This window comes from Acromyrmex echinatior, chromosome 10 (assembly GCF_024713525.1).
Source record: "Acromyrmex echinatior isolate Ae372 chromosome 10, ASM2471352v2, whole genome shotgun sequence".
NCBI lineage: Eukaryota > Metazoa > Arthropoda > Insecta > Hymenoptera > Formicidae > Acromyrmex > Acromyrmex echinatior.
The window spans coordinates 12,845,098-12,869,983 of NC_141861.1; the positions used below are offsets into that span (position 1 = coordinate 12,845,098).

The 24,886-nt window shown below is 37.1% G+C and overlaps 1 protein-coding gene and 1 long non-coding RNA gene across 2 annotated transcripts; one reads left to right on the forward strand and one right to left on the reverse strand.

Annotated features, from left to right (window-relative positions):
* Window positions 1–83: 83 nt before the first annotated feature.
* LOC147908389 (uncharacterized) lies at window positions 84–24,886 on the forward strand. The gene is made up of 2 exons (XR_015546536.1): window positions 84–494; window positions 22,089–24,886. It is a non-coding gene; the product is annotated as an uncharacterized LOC147908389 (long non-coding RNA).
* LOC147908390 (uncharacterized) lies at window positions 10,147–19,987 on the reverse strand. The gene is given in 6 exon segments (XM_087410492.1): window positions 10,147–10,455; window positions 10,766–11,069; window positions 11,213–11,578; window positions 14,873–14,925; window positions 15,400–15,813; window positions 19,870–19,987. Coding segments are annotated over 6 exon segments (1,530 nt in total). The 3' UTR covers window positions 10,147–10,180.

A 24,886-nucleotide genomic window follows, 5' to 3' on the forward strand; every position in this document is an offset into this window, starting at 1 on the left:
AGGAGTACATTCCAAAACTCGACTCCGAGTAATGACTCCTGCACACTGGACGCGGAAACGCTTGCCGCGCGGCAAAATGAGACGCGGACCAATGAACATTAGGAGTTGAAGGCTTATGGGTTACCGCATCACAATTTACCACACGGCGTTTCCGCGTCCAGTGTGCAGAAGCCATAACAGAGTTAACTCTACGCCGTTCCAAACTGATCATATAGGCGGAACCTATTTGGAAACTATTCGTTCCAAAAGTATAAATAAACCTACTTCGGAGTCAACTTTATGAACCCTGCTTCCGAAGTGAGTTGAAAGAGTGCGATAAACGAAATTTGAATAACGTATGAAAGATATACCTATTACCTGTGACATGAAAGATACCATGATAAAGAGCAATTCTAAAATGGCTCTAAAATTAATTAAGGATGTGCATATATTAACAAATAATAACGGAACACCGTTACAAGAAAATAATTCATTGTGGGTAATGGACACAAGAGGTAAGTAGAAAATGTGATTCAAAAGCTTCAAAGTATCAAAGTTAGATATGCATGTACATGCATACATATATGATTTATCTCAGTTTATCTCTTTCTACTAAATAAATAAAATATTAAATATAATATTACATGTATATGTATGTATGTATGTGTGTGTGCGTGTGTTTGTGGGTATGTGTGTGTGTAACGAAAGATGAATCATTCAATAAATAGCCTTAATTTCCTCGAAAATCAAAGATATATTAAGATTATTGACTCACATACATTGATTTAGACATTATATTGTATAAATGATGTGATTTTAATATTATTTATTAATTGTCTTTTTCATTTAGAAAAAATTTTATTATTAACATAATATATGATCTGTATATATTGGGTCATCTAAAAAGTATCCGCGGTTTTTTGTCACTAGATGTGTGTTGATGGTCATATATCTAGTGACAAAGTACCGCGGATACTTTTTAGATGACCCAATATAATACACAGATCATAACAACTTCGTCTCTAATGACTTCATCTCTAACGACTTCATCTCTCTTACTTTTTCACATTCCAAATTTATTCAACTCGAGTAACGTACTCTTTCCCCCCCACTACTCCGGGTTCTTTAGAGTTGGCAGAGTCGAGTTTTGGAACGCGATGTTCATTGCGCGACACGCAAAATCCAATTAGAGAGCCTATAATCAGAGTGGCGCCATACGAGAGATGACGCCATGTTTTAGCGAAATTCTGCAAGAGAGAAAGAGATATACGGTCCCAGTCTATCCAACAGACTGTCAGTTTTAGGGTTAGGTGCAACAGCATTGAATGACATAGATACGTAAAGATACATTGATAAAAATAAAGTTATCGAAATTATTTTAGAAATATGGTTGGATATACAATACAGTTTTGTAACAATTCATTAAAAAAAGGACATGTTATAAGAATAATTCTAAAAGACACAGAACGCCGAATGAATTGGTTAGAGTATAAATGGCAAATATAAAAATTGGACAAAGTCAAAAAATTCATCTGTATGTGAGGTAAAGTAATTTATTCTTTATAAATAATATATTTAAAATATTAAAATAAAAATGTATTATAACATAAAATATACACTAATTAATTATAATATCTGAAGACACGGCAGTGTCTTGGCACTAAGTATATGTATAGTCATCACATTGGTTACGAATTTAATTCTTTCTCTTTTTGTCGTAATCTTTTCAATTATATATCATTGCATTGTGAGTCTAAATCAAATAATATGATAATTACGATATTTAATATATGATATTTTATGAAATGGTATATACATATATTGTAATATTTTTCTGAATTTTTTATTTCTTTTATATTATTACAAATGCATTTTGCTCCTAAAATGTGAAGCAGGAACAGAGAATGGATAATAAACTAGCACATTTAATAGCGCAAATAATGTGCAATAAATATTTTGTATAAAGTAATGTGCAATATTATAATACAAAATATACAATATTGCAATAGTACAAAATAAATGAAATTTTATAATAAATAATATATGTAAAAGTTTTATTATTTTATATACAATATTTATTTATTATCATTTTTTAATTTGTCACAATTTTTGAGCATTTTTTAGCATGAATTCAAAATTTAAAAAATAATGCATTTAAAAAACTGGAGGGAATGGCTAAACATGGCGGACCAATCACAAGTGATACTCATATGGCGCCACTCTGATTATAGGCTCTCTATATCCAATGTGTAGTTTTACCGATATTTTCATTCTAAAGGTATACTATCATTGAATATCGCGCGACAAACACCATAACATGGTGTGTCGAAGCCATTAGAGACCTCGTCCACTTTTTAAGACTGAAGATAATAAATTAATATTTGGTTCATATATGTCCGTATTCATAGTCATTAAGTTCCTTAAATTTATTTTTAGATGCTCAGCAGCCAATAAAATAATTCGTAAAGTACCTAAAGATAAATTTAAGGAAGCCTTAAATATAAGGCCTAATTATGAATATGAGTAATAATCGTGCTACATGTAAGGCTGCTTCTACATTAGTTGCAAGCCGATGCGACAGCCAATCTGAAGTTTGCATTTTAAAATCAACACTTCATATTGTCGCAACAAACTTGCGATCAGCTTGCAACTAATGTAGAACCGCCTTAAGGTTTGTTCGCGTCGCCGGTTTACATTAGTAAAGCCGGTTCTACATTAGTTAAAAGTCGATCGCAAATATGTAGCAACAGCCAATATGAAGTGTTGATTTCAAAATGCAAGCTTCAGATTGGTTGTCACAACTTGCGATCGGCTTGCAACTAATGTAAAACCGACTTTAGAGCATACTCCATGGATCAATTAAGAGCACGCTCCAATTGCCTCACCTCAGAAGATGGTACAATTGAAGCATGTTACGCACGCATGCGTAATGGTTGAAAATGTACTGTATCGAAAAAAGTATTTCAAATTCATTTTGTATAAAAATGCATTTAATAAATGCATTTTTGATAAAAATATAATATGACAATATAATATAATATTATTAAAATAAAATAATAAAATAAAATAAAAAATAAAATAAAATAAATAAAATAAAACCAATAAATAAATAAAATAAATAAAATTAGAAAAATTTTTTAAATAAAAGAAAATAATATTAATGCAATAAAATATAATATAATATAATATAATATAATATAATATAAAAATATAATATAACTTTTATATTTATTAAAAACTATTTACTTTGTATATGTGCGAGAGCGCACCGCGCGGAAAAAGGTTCGAGTGAGAGAACGGCACAAGGTTGATATGATGCACGACAGTAAAATCAACTCCGTTTCTTTTAATTTAACAAAAGAATTTCTTTAATGTATTCAGTTACAAAGTCAAAAGATATAATTAATTAAAATTAGATTAACAAAATATTAAAAGCGGTCACCTTTTCCAAATTGAGTTTGGAATCGCGGTGATGGAAAATCTCGGCGATTTTTCTCGACGCTTCTCGAAAGTTTCGGTTTATAGCGATTTCACTAAACGGTTAGCACGGCGATTTTACGAAGCGAGATTACGACTCTAAGAACTCTAAGAACTTTTTTGGAAGTAAGAAGGAGGACGGCGAGATCGAAGCATTTATTGCTTTCGATCTGAGCTTTCCCTTTTGGGAAAAATCCAATAAAATTTTGCCACAATCGTGATTATTACGTGGCATTAGGTGTACAAAATTGATTGGCGCTTTGGATTCGTTTCTAGCGACGTTCAACGTAACAGTCATGCGCGGCAGAAAATCCGTGCGTGGGATTGGTGACAGCGCGTGACGTATTCGTCGGAGCGCGGCGCTCGCGTGCGCGAATTGAATTGTTCTAGAACCTTCGATCCGTTGCCGGTAACGACAACTTGTTTGCGTGTAACGAATTGTTTTTAAAAGGAACAAAGAACGACGAATTTGATGATTTTAACGAAGATTAAAATCATGTTTGAGATGAAATCACGAGCTCAATTTGTGCATGCGTTCAATGACAATTAACGTCGATCGACTGAAAGAATTCTTGCTTTCCTTTCGAATTACCGATCTCAAACAGTATAATAACGCTTTTCAAATAATCGAGGTATTACAAAATACCCGAAACGAAACGAGGCACATGTCTGACCCGTTTAGATTAGGTGACATGACCATTTGTCCCAAATCCATTCGTGTCACTGAACATTGGAGCACATGAATGCAACTGTTCCAACCGCCATTTACCTGTGATCTAAGTGCTCTCTAGATTAATTTGGAGCATGCGACGCGAACAAACCTCTAATCTTGAAAAGTGGACGATGTACACGCACCGGCAGAAATGGCATTCGGCACGCGACGCTACAAAAAGTTAGTACCAAAGCGCACACATGCATGTTACTGGAAACGCGGAGGAGGCGAGGAGTGAAAAGCGAGAAAATAGTGGAGGGCGCTCCGATATTATGTCCTTAACAAGGCGCACGATTGAGAGAGAAAGCATTGGACATGATGCCGGCTCGCGGTGTCCTTTCGCTGTCTTACACATTTGTTACTAGTAAGATACCCCGGTGTCTTTCACTCGCCAATATTAATAATAATACTTTTATTATGCACAAAATGTTGTAATTATGCATAAAAATGTTTAATACTATAAAAAATTTTGCACAATTACAACATTACGTGTAATTTTAAAACTCGTTATAATAATTTTGCATGCATTTATAAATTTGCAGTGTGCAAATGAAATTAATATTTTTATCGCAAGATTGCAAAATTAAATTTACAGTTAAATGTAAAAACATATAATAAAATAAATAAAAAAAATATGATATAATATAATGTAATGCCGCGCGCCGAACTCCAGGGGATCGATTCTATATCTTGAAATGAGGTGAAAATTATAAGTAAGCGAATTTACTAGAATACTGATTATTTCATTGGTCAACATCTAATAAATTTGCTCGATTTTGTAATTTTCACCTTGTTTGAAGATACAGAATCGATCCCCAAGAGTCACCATTCCTGCCGGTGTGTACACTAAAAAAAGTGGACGTTGCTTCACGTAATTTATTGGTTCATCTAAAAAGTATCCGCGGTTTTTTGTCACTAGATGGTCAACATCATCTAGTGACAAAAAACCGCGGATACTTTTTAGATGGCCCAATACATTCACTTTGTCAGAGGGCAGTAGTGCATAGCAGCATTTTACGATTATAGGTTTTGAGTCGTCCTCTCTCAGATTTCTTTCTGCTGCAATGCAAGCATACATTGCAAGAGTTCAACAGTTCCACTGAACTATTGGATCATCTAAAAAGTATCCGCGATACTTTGTCACTAGATATATGACCATCAACACACATCTAGTGACAAAAAACCGCGAATACTTTTTAGATGACCCAATATATATATACACTGGAATAGGCAACTAGAAAAATTCGTGGCCATAATTGATCAGCCGCTATTTCAGTTAGGTCAATATTTGAGCGAATTAGAAGTGTTCGGGCGTTGCAATCGATGTATCGATCGATGTACTATCAATGTATGGAAATTTATATGGACATGAATGGTATATAAATAAAAATAATATCACTTTAATTTTATTAGTATATTTAGTATTTTCATTAGTACATTCAGACTGTGGTCAAAATCTCGTTACAAATGCTTTAAAGTGTTTGATGGACCAATTAGAAGAAAAAATTTTACAAACTGACCAATTAAAAAATGCTTCAAAGCGTTTGCAGCATCGCGTTGACCGTACCCTCATTCGCGCGCGCGTTGCGCTTTTAAGAGGAACAACATTTGCATAGAAATATTGACTTTTATGTGATTATCGAGAACAAGAGGAACAGTGGAAAGAAAATTTTAATGTAAAAATGTGGAATAATATTGGGTCATCTAAAAAGTATCCGCGTTTTTTGTCATTAGATGGAGTTGACCATCAACACTATCTAGTAACAAAAAACCGCGGATACTTTTTAGATGACCCAATATATTATTCTTAATTTTAAATACTACAAAATGTGAAAAGTATATACATGTTCGGTATACGTACATAATGTGTTTATTTATACACTTATTTATACATTTAAGAAAATGACAAATCGCGATAGTTTCTTTCGTTTTCCAATGTTTGTCAGCGTTTCTGTAATCTTTTTGCCTTCATAAAATATTTTTATCCTAATATAATACAAAGATATTGTCTTTGTTAGACTATATATTGGGTCATCTAAAAAGTATCCGCGGTACTTTGTCACTAGATATATGACCATCAACACACATCTAGTGACAAAAAACCGCGGATACTTTTTAGATGATCCAATATATGATTTTCCTCTTTTGACATATCAAATATGTCGTGATGATTATGTGGTTCTGGAAACAAATTTTTCGTGATTAAATTAGCAAATACTGCATTTGCTACAATGTGATTAAATCCTGGTGTGTCCATATTTCTTGTTAACTCTCTCTTCAGTAACCGACTGAAAATTGAGTGATACATGCAGCTAGTTAAATGTGACGCCACGCGGGAGCGCGGCTGGAGCGAGACAGTGGTCCCCCGGCGCAGATGTTTTTTTAGATTTGTTATGACGTCAAATTCAGCTATGCGTGCGATCGCGGCCGTTTTTCTTTTAAAAAATTTTGAAGGAAGTGCAAGTGCTCTAGTCTGTGGACGAACGTTGTGGACACCAATGACACTGACGTAGGATCTTAGGAATAGCTAATAGTAAGTACGGAAGGATGCGGCCTTCCAGTATCATATGCTGCTTATCGCCAAGCGGCATGGCATCTGATGCAACCGTTATTCTTGGCTCTTTGGCCAACCTCTGCCTGACAATTCGTCTCAGGCGATTAGTTGCTCTCACCAATGAGTATCCGATGAACTGGCTCGGATAGGTCATCTAAAAACTCACTCTCACGGTAACTCGGCGAACATCCATCCAGGTGTATTGCATGCCTGACGAAGAATTTCAGGCGATGCTTAGCAGATACCATTGCCACGATATCTGACGAGCGGCTCAGACGGTGCTGTGTGCACGCTCATGTTTTCAAATCCTGAGGATGGCTTAGGCAATGGTTCATGCATTCCTTGACGGAGCCTGAGACACGACTCAGGCGGCGGCCCGCTCTCTTATCTAATAGATCTGGTATAACCTTTGACCGTGCGGGAAAAGAAATTTCTTAATGTCAATACGGTAGGAGAACAAAATGGCGGAGGCGCCATGAGTGATATTTCTACAATGCCAGTTTAATGTGTTCACAAATTCTTTGTTCTAATACTTCAATATATGGAAATATAACTGTTAATCTCATTGAATTGTGATTCTCTTGCCTTTCGCTAGCGTCCCCTCCGGCCAGATTTATTATCAGTGTATTAAACGAACACTCTCTTTGTACCAGCGTTATTTATTTGAATGTACCTTTCATAAAGTTGTAGAGAAGCTTCAAATACTTGCTCCAAATGGTCTACGAGTTCCGGTCTAGCGATCTTTTCTTTCCTCATAAACTTCATCAAATTTTATAACTGTGACACTTTTATTGTCGATCGACGAAATTTCTTTATTGTATTACGTTTTTGTTCTTTCATCATAATTACTTCGGCTTGCGAAAAAAATATGACTTTCGTCGCAAGCTTCGTGGAATGCTTGCATAAGTGATCATTTTCTTTGCTGTGTTGTTCTGGTTGGAGTACTTGATCTTTGCGACAATTCTTCATGATGAAGAATTATCGCAAATGCATCTTTCATTAAAGAATTTCAGCTAAATGACATTTTTTCCAGCTATCTTTTTCTATAACTTTATCAATCTCCACTTTTGGAAGAATGTAGTGCAATCGAAGTGCAGGTGAGCTTAACTTATGCCGTTTTTTCTGTCGAGCATACTGTAGTACATAAAAATGCTGCTTTAATATCTTGTAAATTGTGTGATTAAAAATAGTTTTAAAACTGAGACTAACATTTACACTATCCCGTTTACCTGTCTATCCTACGAATTATTAGATTTCGAGTTACTTTTTTCTCAAATGAAACCGAAATTTATGTGCCTACAATCTACTCACATTACCCTATTGCTATTGTTTCGTAATATCTTTGTAATCGGTTCCATAAGATGGATGTTTCATTTTCAAATGAAACCGAAGTTTATGTGCCTACAATCTACTCACGTTACCTTATTGCTATTGTTTCGTAATATCTTTGTAATCGGTTCCATAAGATGGCGTAGCGGAGCGAGAGAGATGGCGCGTTTTCAGTTTAAATTGATACAGGATGACGGGAGAGAGAGACGAGTAATACTAACAATAAGAAGAGATCGTTGTACGAAGAGAAAAATTTTACAAATAAAGAAACCATTGGACACTTTTATTTTATTAGTCTCAACAGAGATTCGATCCAATTGAACGAGAAATCAAACATTTTTATGGTCCTTTGAGTCGAATTGAGTAGCATTTGTTCACGTTAGAAACAAAAAAGGAAGCATTCATCATAGGTTACGTCAGATATATTCAAAAAGCGAGTTGTATGCACAAGCAGAGGCCACTAAGAACATTTAGTGAGAATAGATCACATACGAGAATCTGTAAGTAACACATTTAAGATGAATGAGAATCGCATAAGAGATCATGCCGGAAGAAATTACAACATTGGTTAAACATCGAGCGACCATCAAGGGTCAATTAATGCACATTTACAATTTTGTCGTCGCGTTACTGCGCGGAAAAACATTAGGCCATATGACCAAGAGAAATAAAGAGCAAATCAATCAAGCGAATCCGTTCTGCCACTATTTACTACACTACGCGGTCGTAAAGGAAGACAGTTCGATCACGAGATTAAGGATTGTATCTGAAGCCTCCTGTAAAACCTCCTCGTACAAGTCATTAAATGATATTCTGAGAGAGGCCCACAATACAATAAGAGTTATTTGTCATTCTCATTCGTTTTAGATAACATCCTTACGTGTTAACCGGGGATCAAGAAGATGTTTAGACAGATTTATATACACGAAGAGCATCGAGGGCTACAAAGGATTTTATGAAAGGAAGACTCAAACGCACTAATCGAAGAGTTCACGTTAAACACAGTTACATTTGGATTAGCGACGTCTCCGTTCATAGTAGTGTGTTATTTATTAATTTGCCTATGATCACCAGGAGACTGCTCCAGAAATTAATCAGATTATTCTCAGAAACACCAGTAGCATAATCGAACTACAACACATTCAGAGTAGAATCAAGGAAATCCTAGGCACCGGAGGATTTTGCATGCGCAAATGGAGATCCAATGTATCAGAGATTTCAAGAACCGATCCGCAAGACAAGAGCAATTGATGAGCAGCAAGCAATGGGAGAGGAGGTCAGGACGCTACTCTATTCGCAACCTACCACATTATCTTATAAGGTGAAACTTCCAGACAATTGCCTAGCAACGAAGAGAACCATCTTATTGTTTGTCATACAGATTTTTGATCCATTAGGTTTAATTAGTCCAATCTACATTCGAGCTAAGATTATCTTGTAAATGTTGTGGCGAGATAAGAGGCAGTGAAACGAGTCATTGTCCGACTTACACACTATATGGTTGTCTTATTATCGATCCTTGACAGGACTTCAAAAAATTAAAGTTCCCAGACTCATGGTTAACGTCTCATTTACAAATTTGTGATCCACGAATTTTGTGACGCTTCAGAAAGCGCATATGATGCATGTTTATACTTACAATCGAAAGGTAGAGACAGCTATTTTATACAATTTACCAAAAAGACTGAAGCTTTTTAATATGGCCGCTTATTGTAATAACGACATATGGTATGTCAGTAACATCATTTTACTAAAGAGCATTAAACGTAAGTGCATGAGCATCTAAAAGCTTCTGATTCGTTTTTATATTGACCTAATTAAAATGGCGCTGATTAATTGATGCTACCTTCTATGGAAACATATTTTCTATGTTTCACAGCGGAGATGCCCATTCCAGTCTAGTATAATGAACAGCTCTTATTGAAAAAATTTGTCGTTGACTTCTTCTTGTTCTTGTTCGATGTTAATTGGCCCTTGCCGCGGAGCAGCAGCAATTCCGACCAGGGTGAACCTAGTAGCTGAAACAAGTAACCAGGCGGGGGCGCCGCCTGAGAGAAGAGGAGAGAAACAAAGTTCTCCGCCCCTCCCTTAAAACAAAAAATATGTTCATGGAAATCAGATACTGAGGTTTAGTTAAAGATTTGAGTAATTAAACGACACAAGGTAGAGGGGGGATTGTTAATCATACAATGAATATTAAGGGGATGAAACGGAAAGTGTTTTTTCAGGTAATCACGAAATTTAGTTGATTTATGAATACAGAGTTTACAATAAAAGAGGATATGATTAATGTCCTGATTTGGATCACAGGGACATGTAGGCGAATTGACAATATTTTTACGATGCAGGCTGTATGTTAGATTATAATGGTTAGATCTAATTCTGGAGATGGAGAATCTCCTCTCTTTTAAGATTCTTAGAACCAAAGCTTAGCTGAGTTACTTGTATGAAAATCATCATATAGCTGCCCTTTAAATGTTGCGCAGTGATCTAAGTGCGCTTGAAATTTAGTGTTGAGGGATTACTTGGAAATCATAAAAAAGTCTTGAAATGGTATTTTAAATTTAGGCCGGTGTCCACTAAGGGCGACCTAAATTGACGAAGTAATCTGCAGTCTCGTTACCGATTATACCTTTATGACCAGAAGTCCAAATAAAATTAATTTTGAAACCATGTTGCGTTAAAAAGGACAGACGATCCTTAATATCTAATAATATGGTTCGCATTTCTAGAGTTGTAAGACGGTATAGCCTGAAGAGCACTTACAGAATCAGGACAGATGGAAGCCTCGTCACAACATCAATCTTCAATAAGATTAATCGCCTGAAGAGTAGCCCAAGACTCGGCCGAGAAAATTGAAGTCTTTGGGGGAAGCTTGAATTTGAGCGCAACGTTAAGATCTGGTGAATAGATTGCGGAGCCCACGCGATCCTCGCTAACGGACTTAGAGCCATCGGTGTAAATAATGGGACCGCGATTGGCGTATGTGGTTATAGTTTCTAGGAATCGAGCTTGGTATATTCAGTTATTCGCTTTCTTAGGAACATTGATGAGGGAACTGTCAAATTGATGGACATAAGTATAGCTTTCATAACTGTGTTTATAAAGCAAGTTGGATCAGATGATTTTAAGTGAGTATTTCTGCATTACACAGTACTAACGCAGGTACAGTAGCTAGGGCCCGCTGTCTTCTTGGGGGGAGAGTATGCAGCCTGTTCCAAGCTTTCAAAGCTGTGTAGCACTGGGGAGTTCTTCCTGGAGAAAGCCTTATAAATGAACTTCGAGGTCATATAGCCAAATCTGATGTTAAGAGGGGTTTCCTTTGCTTCGGCCATAATGACGCTAATAGGTGTAGATAGTCGGTATCCGAGAGCAAGACGCAGGTTTCTGTTAACTAACCTTTCCAGTTGTAAAAATTCAGTCTTATTGCCCTTGAGCTTGAACACTTGACATCCGTATTCGATAGCAGAGCGAAATACAGCTTTATAAAGGGTGAGAAGTAAGCTTGGATGAGATCCCCATTTAGCCTGCGAGAACAGCTAGTATATTATTATAGTAAGATTGCGTCTCTTATTGACCAAGGTTTTTAGGTGCTCTTTGCCGCTCAACTTGGAGTCGAGAGTGAAGCCCAGAAAGATAGCAAATTGTACTCTAGGAATTTCTACGTTCTGAATGTGTAATTTAATATCCGGATGTGATTGTCTCTTCCTTATAAAGAGCATCTATTGGGTTTTTGAGGGGGAAATTTCCAAGCCTCTGTTTCTCAAGTAAGCATGTATATGCTTGTTTATTGAAGATGGATCGACGATCTAGCATCTTCAGCGTTTTAGTTTGATGAGAAGATAACAACGTCGTCCGCATATTCTAAGAGAAGGGTGTCCTCATGTAGACATTTATTAATATCCGCACAGTAGAGGTTGAAGAGCAAAGGGCTAAGAATGGACCCTTGAGGTACCTTTCAAAGCGATGTATGGACCTTTAAGCACGCCATCACAGATGAACGTAATTTGTCTGTTGGAAAGAAGATTACTTATGAATTTAGCGGTTTTGGGATCCCAAGACGTTGTAAATCTTTTATCAAAATAGAAGGAATCACATTGTCGAACGCTCCCTCGATGTCTAAAAATGCACATGTAGTAAGGGTGTTATTAATGAAGGCGCCCTGAATATAATTTGTCAGAGCAACAAGATTGTCAGAGCAGGCACACTGGGGGCGGAAGCCTGTTTGGTTAAGTGGCAATATGGCATTGGATTCGGTAAACTACTTCAGATAGATAATTTTTTCCATAATCTTTAAGAGGCACGAGAGAAGAGAGATCAATCTGACACCTTTTCCATTTAATTTAGGGATAAGGACGACCATTGACTTATTCCATTCCGCAGGGAAAATTCCTTGACAAAAAAGGTTGTTATAGATTTGTAATAGCACGGAAAGACTATCCGGTGTTAAGTTCTTAATGATGTTATAGTCAATCTGGTCGACCCCTGGAGCTGATCTAATTTTGGCTGAATCAATAGCTAAGAGTAACTCCTTCATAATGAAAGGATTGTCCAAGAATTTAGCGTTTTCGCACTGCGTGGGGGTATTTTCTTTGAGAAGGATACACTCTGAGACGGTATCTCGAGACCGACAAGAGGGAGGACAGATTTTATTAATTGCATTTTCCTGTGCAGTTGACAGCGATTGGCCAGATGATATAACGGAAACTAAACGTCGGTTTTTAAAAGCTTTGACTAACCTCCAAATTTTAGCAGAGTATGAGCGTTAAAACTGTTGCATAGTTCCTTTCATTTCCTTCTCTTGGTTCTTCTGAGGACGCATCTACTATGCCGAAGCAGTGCGCTTATAAGCGTTATAGTTTTCTGAACTTGACTGGCGGTTCCAGAGTCTCTTTGCCTCGCGTCTGACATCAACCGCGGCCTGACATTCTTCGGTCCACCAAGAGGGAGGGGGGGAGACATTTCTCAACCATCGATTTTGATTTCGGAGTACGTGATCCAGGAGGGAACAGAGAGTTTAAAGTGCTTTTGAGCTCTTTTACAAAACTATCGTACTGAAAGATAGCATCGTCTGTGATTACTAAAATAGAGGTAAAGTCAATACAAGTTAACTTGTGAATAAAGACCTTTATTTGAAGAGAATTAAGTTTAATTTTATACTTGAATGTTTCTTAGGCAAAGGAGAATATTCAGGTTAATAACAACAGGAAAGTGATCACTAGAAATGGAGTCGAGTTCTGTATAACAGTTATTAAGAATCAGGACAGAAGGCATTACAACAATAAGATGACTGATATTTGCGAGTCGAGAGGGGTCAAAAGGATAGGTTTATGATCGTTGCAGATAATAAGATTATGATCTTCGAGGAAGTTTAAAAGGCATCTGCCAAGAGAATCAGTAATCGAACAGCCCCAAACTACGTTATGCAAGTTGAAATCGCCTAGGAGAATGGCATGGGATTGATTCGCAACATAATCAAGCAGGCCCTCAATAACCGTAGGAGGGGTTCGTGACGGATGTCTGTATATGTTAATAATGATAAAGGAGAGACCTTGAATGTAAAGCTTGATACCGATGAGCTCGATTGAATGATGGCGAAGATGAGTAAGGTCAAGAAGATCGAAACGGAGAGATTTTTTAATAGCAATAGCTACCCCGCGTTGGCCAGGGCGGCAGATGTCACCTTTAACAAAATTAAAGATGTTAGAGTGTAAGTAAGTATTTTCGGTGATGACCATAATCTCTTGGAGACACCAGAGATCGTATATATAATCATTAGCCTGAATTTCCGGAAGCTTCCCCCGTAAACCTCTACAATTCCAACTAGCGATAGAAACAGGCTTGTTAGGAGACATAAGTGAAATTGGATTATGAAAGTGGAAGGTGATTTAAAATAAAGTAACAGAAAAATTAGTAATAATGTAAGCGCGATCGTTAGAAAAAGCGGGAGGGTCAGCTTGATGATTATCATAATAAGTGCGCGGGTCGTATATATGCATAGTCAATCGGCTGTCGGTAGAAGCGAGGGGGGTGCGGTTCTATATATGAGCTTATATGGTTTAAAAATTGCTTAAAGAGCACAGAGAACATGGCCACATCTATGTGTCCGGCAGGAAGGGCATCATGTTCGTAATGATAGTTATCTCGCGAATGATTAGCTCGATCATGATTAAGAAGGACGCCGTCTCTCGATATATTGGGAGATCTGCCGTTCGGAGATATCAGATATTCTCTCCTGGCTTCTTCCAATGACTTAGAGTTATTATTAGTATTATTAGTATTACGAGAGGGAATGACTTGGATATCGGGGAGGTCCTGTACGAGTTTATAGTTATTTCGCGACGAAGATGGGAGAGGGGATTGTGATCGGAAGACATCTGCTTTCTGACGTAAGGACTGAGGATGTTCGGATGAAGTGCGAGGAGTAGAACTTTTAGCAGAGGCTTTGGCGTATAATCTAGAGATGTCTGCATTTTCTAGAGGGGAAAACTTATTATAACTGGCGAACGAATGAGGAATGCTACCGTTCTTTGGTGGAAGTAAAGGGAAATTATGATAATCATCATCTGCAAAGTGAACGCTACGCGTACTATCTAAGTCAGTACTGGATCTAAAGGTAGATCGAGAATCCGTAGACGATAACCTATTCCTAGCATCCGCAAGAGAGATATTTTCGGTGGCTGCGATCGTCTGTACTTTTTTCTGTTTAATAAAGAGAGGACAATTTGTCGACGTGGTGATATGATCTCTAGAACAATTGATACATTTGGGGGGGAGGTTTTGCCTCTCATACGTCTCGTCTTCTTTGTGAACATCCTTACCACACAGCCTGCATCTCGGACGACTCTTACAAAACTTCCGAATGTGGCCAACTCTGAAGCAAGAAAAGCATGTTTTAACTCTAGGGACAAAAGATAGGACTTCGTGGGAATTATAGAAAAGAAATACTTGCCTGGAAAGAATCTGCCCAGCAAATTTAAGGTTAACTGAAGTGGAAGGGATGTATTCGACACCGCTTTCCTTAACAACGTACCTGTTAAGTCTTTTAATTTCAGTTACAAGAAGATTTAAGATTTAATTTAAGTTCTTGATCCGTTACAGAAGTCGGAACGCCTCTTATTATACCTGAGCGCATTATCTTAAATATAGGAATAAAGATTGAGTATCCTGCCTTGATGAGGTCAGGGTTAGTCACAAGGTTATTGGCTGCTTCATAAGTGCGCATTTCAACCGAAATTTTGCCACGCGAGACCTTTTTCATAAATACTATGTCCGAGTGCACAACTTGAGCGACTTGTCTCTTCATTAAAACTTCGAACGCGCTCTCGGTTATGCAATCGCTGCTCACCTGCATATGGACAATAAAAGGTGATCCGTCGGACCATACCTATATTGCCAGAGAGGTTGTGAGAAGCTTGTTGAGCACGTGCCGAACTGTCAGATAGAGGGACAGAGACAGAGACAGAAGTAACTTTGTCCGGGCCCGGTCCATTACGGCGTTTGGCATATTCGTGTTCGCGCTCAAGCACCAAGCTCTCATTGGCTCTTTTGGCAGCGCGGTCAATTGTAACATCCATCTGCTCACACATGTCGTTCGTTGCCCCAATAAGTATTTCTTTAGCGAAGGTATCAAAATGTTCGACCGAAACACTAGTGAGGGTGACGCCGTTTGCAAAAACCAGGGGAGGGAGAGAGAGAGACCCACCGGGATCCCCCGGCCCGCCTCTCATGGGAGGCACACTCATAGCCTCCCAAAATACCGCTAAAAGTATGGACAAGGAGAGTTAGGCGCAAATAGAAAGGAGATGAGTGAGAATGCGAGTCAATTAATGACTCAAAAGACACAGATCGCTCTGAAAAGAGCGGATAATGCAACACACGACGCGAACTAAACGCAGACACGTCCGTACCGGTACAAGCCAGACACGCGCCGAACTCGTCGTTGACTTGATACCATCTAACATAGTACAATAAACTATGAAGTTAGAAAAGCAATATGGCGTCTTAATCACATAGGCCCTGCGCACAATAAAGGAAATATTAGGATTAGGAATAAATATTAAGATTTCAATCTATCAGAAACCGTATTCTGATGCAATTGATATCTGATAGGATGAAATCTTAATATTTATTTCTGTTCCTATCTTATTTGTTCTATTGCGCAAGCTCTTAGCCCTTGAAATCAAACGGTCTGGAATAGGACTGCAGAATAGAGTATGGTGGAAATAATAATATAAGGTGAAGTACTTTCGTGAATGTGCAGTAGGAAAGTGAATTTGGGTAATATTTGATTGTGTTGCGGATCTACTCTTTTAAAGATTGCGCGTGTGTTTTTATATGTGGTCACGAATGTTTTTATGTGATTACGTGTTCATGCGAGTTTGTAATGCCGCGCGCATTTAAAGCCAACGTTCACGCTGGAAAGCATTGCTAGAATAACAAAATGGTGTTATCTTAATAATTGGCGATCGGAGCGATTGTCTTTCTGGAAAGAACTGTTCTGCTTCCTCCTTTTCGCACGTGTATATGCGTTTGCTCTAAAAAAGTTGTTTAAGAAGGTTGCATCAAAAAAAGTTACTTATAATTTGGCTTGAATTTTGTCTGATTGTATTTTTAGGATTCTAAATTTTGCATCCACAGTAGGTAAACAAGGGGGATTCTAACCCGAGAGCTCTGAGGGGGAGTGAGGAGCGAGAGGATACCTGCGGCGCGGGGGGGTCTGCGGGAAGGGGATGACGTCACAGAGGGAGAGGGGATGACGTCACATGGGGAGGGGATAACGTCACAGGAGGTGACGTCACTAGGCGAGGGGGATTACGTCGCAGGAGAAGGAGGAGAAGGAGGATGACATCACAGGAGGTAACGTCACTAGACGAGGGGGGTGACGTGACAGGAGGAGGAAGAAATGACGGCATAGAGGGTGACGTCGCAGGGATGGCGGTGCGGGGGACGAGGATGTCTCGGGTGCGGGAAATTACGTAGCCAGAAATTACGTAGCAGAGATGTGGAAATTTGTATTCGCGGTGAAGACGTGGTGCGGGATTAAGGGCCGCCGGTCTCTCCCACCGTCTCCGAGCGCGGTCCGCCGGTCCCTTCCACCAGGCGCAATCCCTGCGCGCTATACCATACGTATCATATCTCAAGCGTTGCCATCTTCTTCTTACATAATTTTTCCTTCAGCGTTTATTATTACATGCGATTATTCATGCAGAAATATTTTTTATTCTGCTGAATTACATTATTATTTTAGAAAGCGCGGTGATACGGTCGCACGCGATAATATCGCGCGTGATGACGCGCGCATAATACAATGAATGCCTCGAAGAAGAAACGATTAATTGCGGACATAGAGGTATTTTTATTTTAGACATATTTATTTTTCATGTAATGTATTATATACAATATTATCGACAGTATATACTATTAATTCACATTCAATATATGAATTTTTATCGTAAATCCTACGCAAAGTATGTATAGCAACGCTATTGTTATTTATACAATTTTGACGTAAATGAGTCACAAAATATTTAAATTTATTACTTATAATATTAGTATATTGACCCATATTGAAATATATATGCTCGATACATTCGAGTTCAAGCATAAAAAGTATAACCGACGGTTTTGTATATAAACACTTTTCACTTAAAGATAATTTCACATTGTCAACATCACGTATTTAACAAGTTCAATGGCCAGTATCATTACTTTCGATGACGTAGATGACTGCACCAATCGCTGGATATCAATTCGTTTTTCGATGAACGCCATCCACGTAGCATGCAGTGGATTAATTAATGCGGTTAGGTTACCTCTGAGGTATCGCCAATCGCAATTTCTATAAAGGGTTGGCCCCACGACGATTCCAATCTTCAAAAATTTGTAAACCGTCGAAATCAACGTTAATAGTTTTGTCAAAATGGTATGGGAAGACGCGCTGCAATTGAGAAGAACAAAAGAATAAGCAATATATAGAGAAAAAAATCTTTACAAACAAATATAATTGAAATACTTATTTGCTCGACTCATATTAAACGTATAAATCCATAGCGCTGGAAATCACTGCAAAACGAATTTGTCTGAGTATCATTGCTTCAATCTATTTAAATCTTACCTCCTCCAACAATTTCTGTAACAAAAGATTTTTAAAAACATCCGGTAATGACATTAATGTAATCTGACACCACAAATTGCAGTGTCAACAAATTTGCAAATTTCAATATGACCTTGTCAGCGTAACATAAAAATTTTTTCCAAAGACGTTAGTAGGGGAGATCGGGGCTAATAGACTCATTTTTTAGTTTCGAATTTTTACAGGCAAAATTAAGAGACTTATCGAAAAAATGAATTCTACACCAGTTACTACATACATTTGACTACTTAATAATATTTTAAAAATAAGGGGAAACTGATAACTAATATGAAAAAAATGCATTTTTCTAATGCATTCCATCTGATTCAACTAGCCCCAGGACCAGGTAATTCGACTAAGATTATTAAAATAAAGATTAATGTATTTTAAGCTATATCTTTGGCTACATATTAATAAAACTTTTATAAAAATATATATTAAACACAAACATTTGCTTCGCAGGGCAAACAATACTTCTTTTTGCAAAATTTGTTCATTTCGTGCAAAAACACGTCGAATAAGCCTAGTTTTTGAGATTGGACATGAGGGAACTAAACTTATAACATTTATCACTGAGGAAAATCTCTTTAAAAGAATAAAATTTTGAGTAAATACTATAAGAGTCGTCACTAAATGAGTCATATAGTTTCATGCTGTGGTTAGTCTACTATCTCCATCATTATTTTTTAAAAATATTAACTATATAACAAAGACATATAAAAAAAAATCTGTTGGACTTTATTAAGTAAGAAACACTTACTATCTAAGTAGAAATCAAATATCTCAGACAATCATATACGATTGTAAAACAAAAACTTCAAGAATAAAAATATTTACTTAGGCGTACTATTTTTTAAAATTGTGGCAAAACTTCTATCATAGATGTATTCGCAACAAGATGTTACAGCAGACGCCGCTTCGTGCTCAGACACGTTTAGGCATGTTTCGCGTATTTGATTTTTAATGTAGCCTCGATTATTCTATTTATATTCAACTGATCCCTTATATTCAACTGATCCCGGTCTCTCCTATGTTTTGCAATGACAATGATAATGTACGAAGGCAAGTCAATAAATTCTTAGAAAATCTCTCAGAGGACATTCGCAGTGTCATGTCATATTAGTTTTTGACAAGTAGCATCTTTCAGCTGATTACTGTCAAATTTTGAGCGGAATTTACCGCATTTCATTTTCGTAAACGATTAAAGCAAACAATCTTTGTATTTTTTGCAAAATGGAAAAAAACGAACGAAGTGCATCACATGTGGATGTACGACCACGTTTAAATTCATTCACCCAATTATATACAGTCGCAAAGACTGGTGCAGATGTGCTATTGAACATTATCCAATTCGGCTTTGATTTCTTTCAGCGTTAAATCTTTCATATGTAGATATTTGATCACTGCACAAAACTCTTTTTTTCCATTTTATAAAAAATACAAAGGTTGTTCGCTTTAATCGTCTACAGAAATGAAACTACGCGATGAATTCCACTCAAAATTTGACAGTAATTAACTGAAAGATGCTACTTGTCAAAAAGTAATGTGACATGACACTGCGAGTGCCTTCTGACAGATTTTCTAAGAACTTGACTTGCCCTCATACATACAGCAATGTTTACAATGTCAATTAAAAAACTAATTTGAATAAAAATCAAACAACCTATGGTATCACTGATGTACTAGGATCATCTTTTGATAAAGTAGCCATGGATATCAGCAATGTAGGCATAGATAGGACAATGACGGCGCATGTACCGGTAGTGCTTATTTCGATCTGTTCGGTACCCTTATCGTTCATGGCGTCTAGTCATCGCCCGATAAAGAATCGATCAATCCACGAGATGTCGATTGTTAAGCGATGCGCGTAATCGATCAGGTACACTCAGATCATAATGGCCGCTCTGATTGTCTCGTCGACAGCACGTGTTTCGCCTCGCGCTGAATAGTTTTTATCGCGCTACCGCACCATTGAGATCCTTTCCGCATCTACTGTGAAACACGTTCGCCCGTATTTGAGGTCTGTTTAAATAAAGTTTGGAAAGCAAGAAAAATCTCATTTTTCTTGACCAAGTGTCCTCGAAGCAATCATATCGCGGGAACGCTTGAAACGGTGATCGCATGGCCGTGCCACCACAAATTCATCCTGCACGCAGCAAGATCGCCAACACGATCCTTATGGAAATTAGAGTAATGTTATTGTATTATGCAGTCTCAAAATTATCTTACGAGATTACATCGCCGATGTTCAGATAAACACAAACCGTGTACATCTCAGGAGTAACTTGTGAACTAAGTTTCATTCATTGCACTGACATAAGAAGGAGGGAATATGTATTTTTTGGGATCCCGTACCTGTCGATCATTGCAGAGCTTCTGATTATGGCATATTATAATGATACGATAATAAAATACTTGATGTTACAATGAGCAATCTCAAACAGTCTACTCAATAACCACGACAAATATGATTCTCTCTTTAACTAGCACTGGAACATATACTACCTGCGGACATACATTTACCAGAATCGAATATCCAAAATTAATAATTTTCGAAACGACGTTTGGTGCCGAAGTTTTTAAAAGCTCTGGCTTTATAGCAGTAAACATCGATATCTTCATATATAAATTCAAAATTCGTATACATAGAAAGACACGTTCGTACTCAAATTAATCAACATACAGAAATATATTATTGCAACAATATCAATTTAAATATCGTATGATGCAGAATGCATAGCCACTAGATCATAGCTGACGTCATAGCTGACGTCTTCGTGTATCATTTTATGAAGGGACCGGGATATATGCACTTTTGGCAGGAGAAGTAATTCACATGATAAAATGTATACCAGTCAAAGTAGAATTAGCTCGAATCACATGTTACGAGCAGCTTTCAGTAATACGAGGAAACGAAATATATTTTCTGACCCCGCAAACGCATATATATATTAACACGGAATTCAGATTACCTGTAATTCTTTTACATCTACCTTTTGAGAGAATCATGGTATAAAATTGTGCCTAAACCGTGAAGACATTACCACTCACCATTATAAAGCCTTTAACTAAACCGTCATGGAAATACATCAGCCCAGAGACATTAGCGATCAGTGGAATATATTCACAAACCAATCTCGAAGAACACAAGGATCACATAATGTTCCCTGCGGAGTGACCTGCAATCCTCAATACCATGGCAAGAGGCATATTAGGGCGTTCAACCGTAATAAATGGAGCATCACTCTGTAATCTCATAGACGAAGCATCGATAGAAAGAATCGCTATCTTCGCTTGGGAAAAATTCTGGAATAAATTTTTAATCTTTGATAATATCAGCGCTGGATTAACCGGGATATACCTAATTGCTAGAGTTATCAAATTGCTATTAGACACATTCGTACATCGATACGTTCTACACACTGTGTACGGTTGGTCGGTGTATCTACTGGGAGCCGTATGGGATTCACTTATTCAATTTTTATTACATTTAGGAAGGAATAAAATGTAGACCCTAGCGCTCCAGATTTCAAATTATAGGAACATAACGAAACTGAGACTAAATTATCCTTTTTATCCTCAATTTAAATATATATTTATCCTATTTAGAACCTATTTATCCTCTCCTTCCCCCGAGGGAAAAATCCAACTATACTTTTGAATTGAAAGACTCAGCAATTAAAAAGAAAATCCAACACGTCACAATTTTCCTTTTTCCTCTCTCAATATATAAATAAATACATATATATAAATAAATAAGTAAATAAATAAATAAATAAATAAGTAAATAGATAAATAAATAAAAATTACAAATACACACACACATATATATATATATGGATAAACAAGAGCATGCGGTGCCATACAGGCATTTTAAAATACCACGGTAATTTTCTTAATAGACGATATGGAAATCGAATGCATTAACACCAAACTGTTGGCACGGAATTCAATGGCAGTGAAAGTCGTGAAAGTGGACTCACCTATGATATTCTATCCAATTGAAGATCGGCAGCGAAGACTTCCAGGACTTGCTTGAGGAACTGACACGGATGACACGAAAGGGGCAATGCTGCGCCATCGTCCCGACCACATCATTGTCGGAGAAGTCGTGGCTATTCGTGAAAAACGAGAATGACAACGCGGAATTATAACGGAGACGGAACGGTTGATTTCTCTACGAGACTGAGGCCGTAATATGGAGCGCCGACTATTCGAAGTGTACATTCTGGAGGACAGATTTTGTCAGCTAAAATGGCAAGGGATTCCCTGTGGATTGGCTCACACTGCTCCCTTCTTTGGCTCATCTTGGCCAAGGAAGGCAAGGGACCTGATCAGATTTCTTATAAATTAACAAAAGGAATGGATGTCCATCTTAGGGACCATAAAAAACGAACACTAAATAAGCTAAAAATCCGAAACGGAGATGATGCTCGTGAGTATCCAAATTTAAAGGAAACATTGATTACATTAGGCTATGCCCAACATAATGATAAGTTGATAACGGACATGTACCCTTCTATATAATAATAAGAAAAAAAAAATATATATATAAGAAAAAATAAAAAAATAATAATAAAAATAATAACAAAAATAAAATAGTGATAAATGTATACGTAGGCTGCTGGAAAAGTTTCTGCAACAATATGAAAAGAAACATGTAAAATTCGGTAAATCGCTTTATTATTTTTCGAAGTATTCGCCTTTAAGATCGATACATTTTTGCATACACTCAAACCAATTTTCGAAGCATTTTTTCCACTCTGAGGCTGTAACCTTAGAAATCAGTGTACGAAATGTTTCAACAGCTGCTTCAGGCGATTCAAATCGCTCACCACGCATCTTCTTTTTAATGTTTGAGAACAAAAAAAAGTCATTAGGTGATAAATCAAGTGAATACGGACAATGAATCATCAATTCAACATTTTTACTGGAAAAAAAATCAATGGTTTGACGTGCTGTGTGACAGCTGGCTTGTCATGATGAAGGATGATGCGACGATTTGAGTTTGTTCTACGCAATTCATTTATGATTTCTGACAAACAAATTGTTGTATACCAATCAGTATTTACAGTCCTTCGATCCTCTAAAGCCACGGTTGCCACATCCGATATAACTGAAGAAACAAGCAATTTGCTTGACAGCACTGCGTGAATGAACAACTTTTATTGGTTTCGGTTCATTTGAAATACCCAAACAGTGGATTGTTGTTTACTTTCGGGCTCATACGAATAGATCCATGTTTCGTCCCCAGTAACGATGTTGTAGACCAAATTTGACCGACCTCGGTTGAATTTCTTGAACATTTCTTTGCTTCATTTAACACAAGCCTGTTTTTGAGCTTCGGTCAAATTGTATGGGATCCAACGATGCAAAGTTTCCATACGCTCAAATGATCATGCAAAAGCATCGTATGTATTGCTTTCATGTCAATGCCTAAGGATGCCTGAATCTCGCGGTATGTCATGCCGGTCTCGCTCAATCATTTCACGCACAGCATCAACATTAGTAGCAACAACAGACGTGGATGGACGACCTTCACGGAATTCGTCATAAAGAAAGGTACGTCCACGCTGGAATTCGGCAAACCAATTATAAACAGTCCTATTGGATAGTGCTTCATCCCCAAAAGCCAAATGAAGTCAATCGATGCATTGTTTCGGAGTTAGATTACATTTGTAATCGTAAAAAGTCATTGCCCGAAAATTTTTAATTGAAATTTTCATTTTCTCACAAAATAACTTCTTTTAAAATACTATGCAAACAAAACTAGTTGGCTTAAGTACAAACTGTCAACTGAATTATAGGTTAAAAACGTCTAATTTTACAGATATGATAGTAGCAGAACGTTGGCGCCATTGGAAGTATTAGATTGCAGAAGCTTTTTCAGCAGCCTACGTATATTATGAAGATTTTGTATACATAATAGTAAAGGAAGTTTTCAAAATTTTAAGGAAAGGTAAAATTTTTTGAGAATCACTATGCTGGACAAAACTAACAACAAAGATTTATATTTACAGACAAAAGATTTATATGATTTATTTGATTCTTGCTAGAATAAGATTAATTAAGAACAATATTTTTCCTTTATTCTTAGGTAAATTGTCCTGCTTTCCTCTTCCTTCTTAAAAGGATTTTCTTTGTCGTTTTCTTATGTATGCAAAGCTATCTGATCATCAGTCACAATATATAACTTGCCAATACATCACCATCTCCAGATCGCTAGATCGTATAAAGATTTTCGTACTCTAATTAAATGGAAAGATTGAGTTGACAATTTCGATATTTGACCGAAATCCCGGTGCATCACTAAGGAGATACCGGGTCTGCTAAAGCGTCTCGATAAAAATCTGCGACTATTGCCATGCAGAAATCTCAAACAAAGGATGCTACACGGTCCTTGCCTCGTTCATAGAGAGTCTGTGGATGATTGCAAAAACTGTTCAACCTGCGGTGACAATAAATGTCAAGCCCGCAGAGGAATGAGTATCGAGACCATATCTAAAGATTTTGGTCCACCGACAAAACAATTTAGACCGGAGATGGGGAGTACCTCTGACTATTGCACATCGACGTAATAAACCTTTTTTTTGGGTTGGCGATTTCAGGATGATCATTCTTATAAATATTCCTAATCGCAATATTCATTTGCAAATACTAAAAGAAGAGGAAAAAGGAAAAACAAAAAAAAAAACAAAAA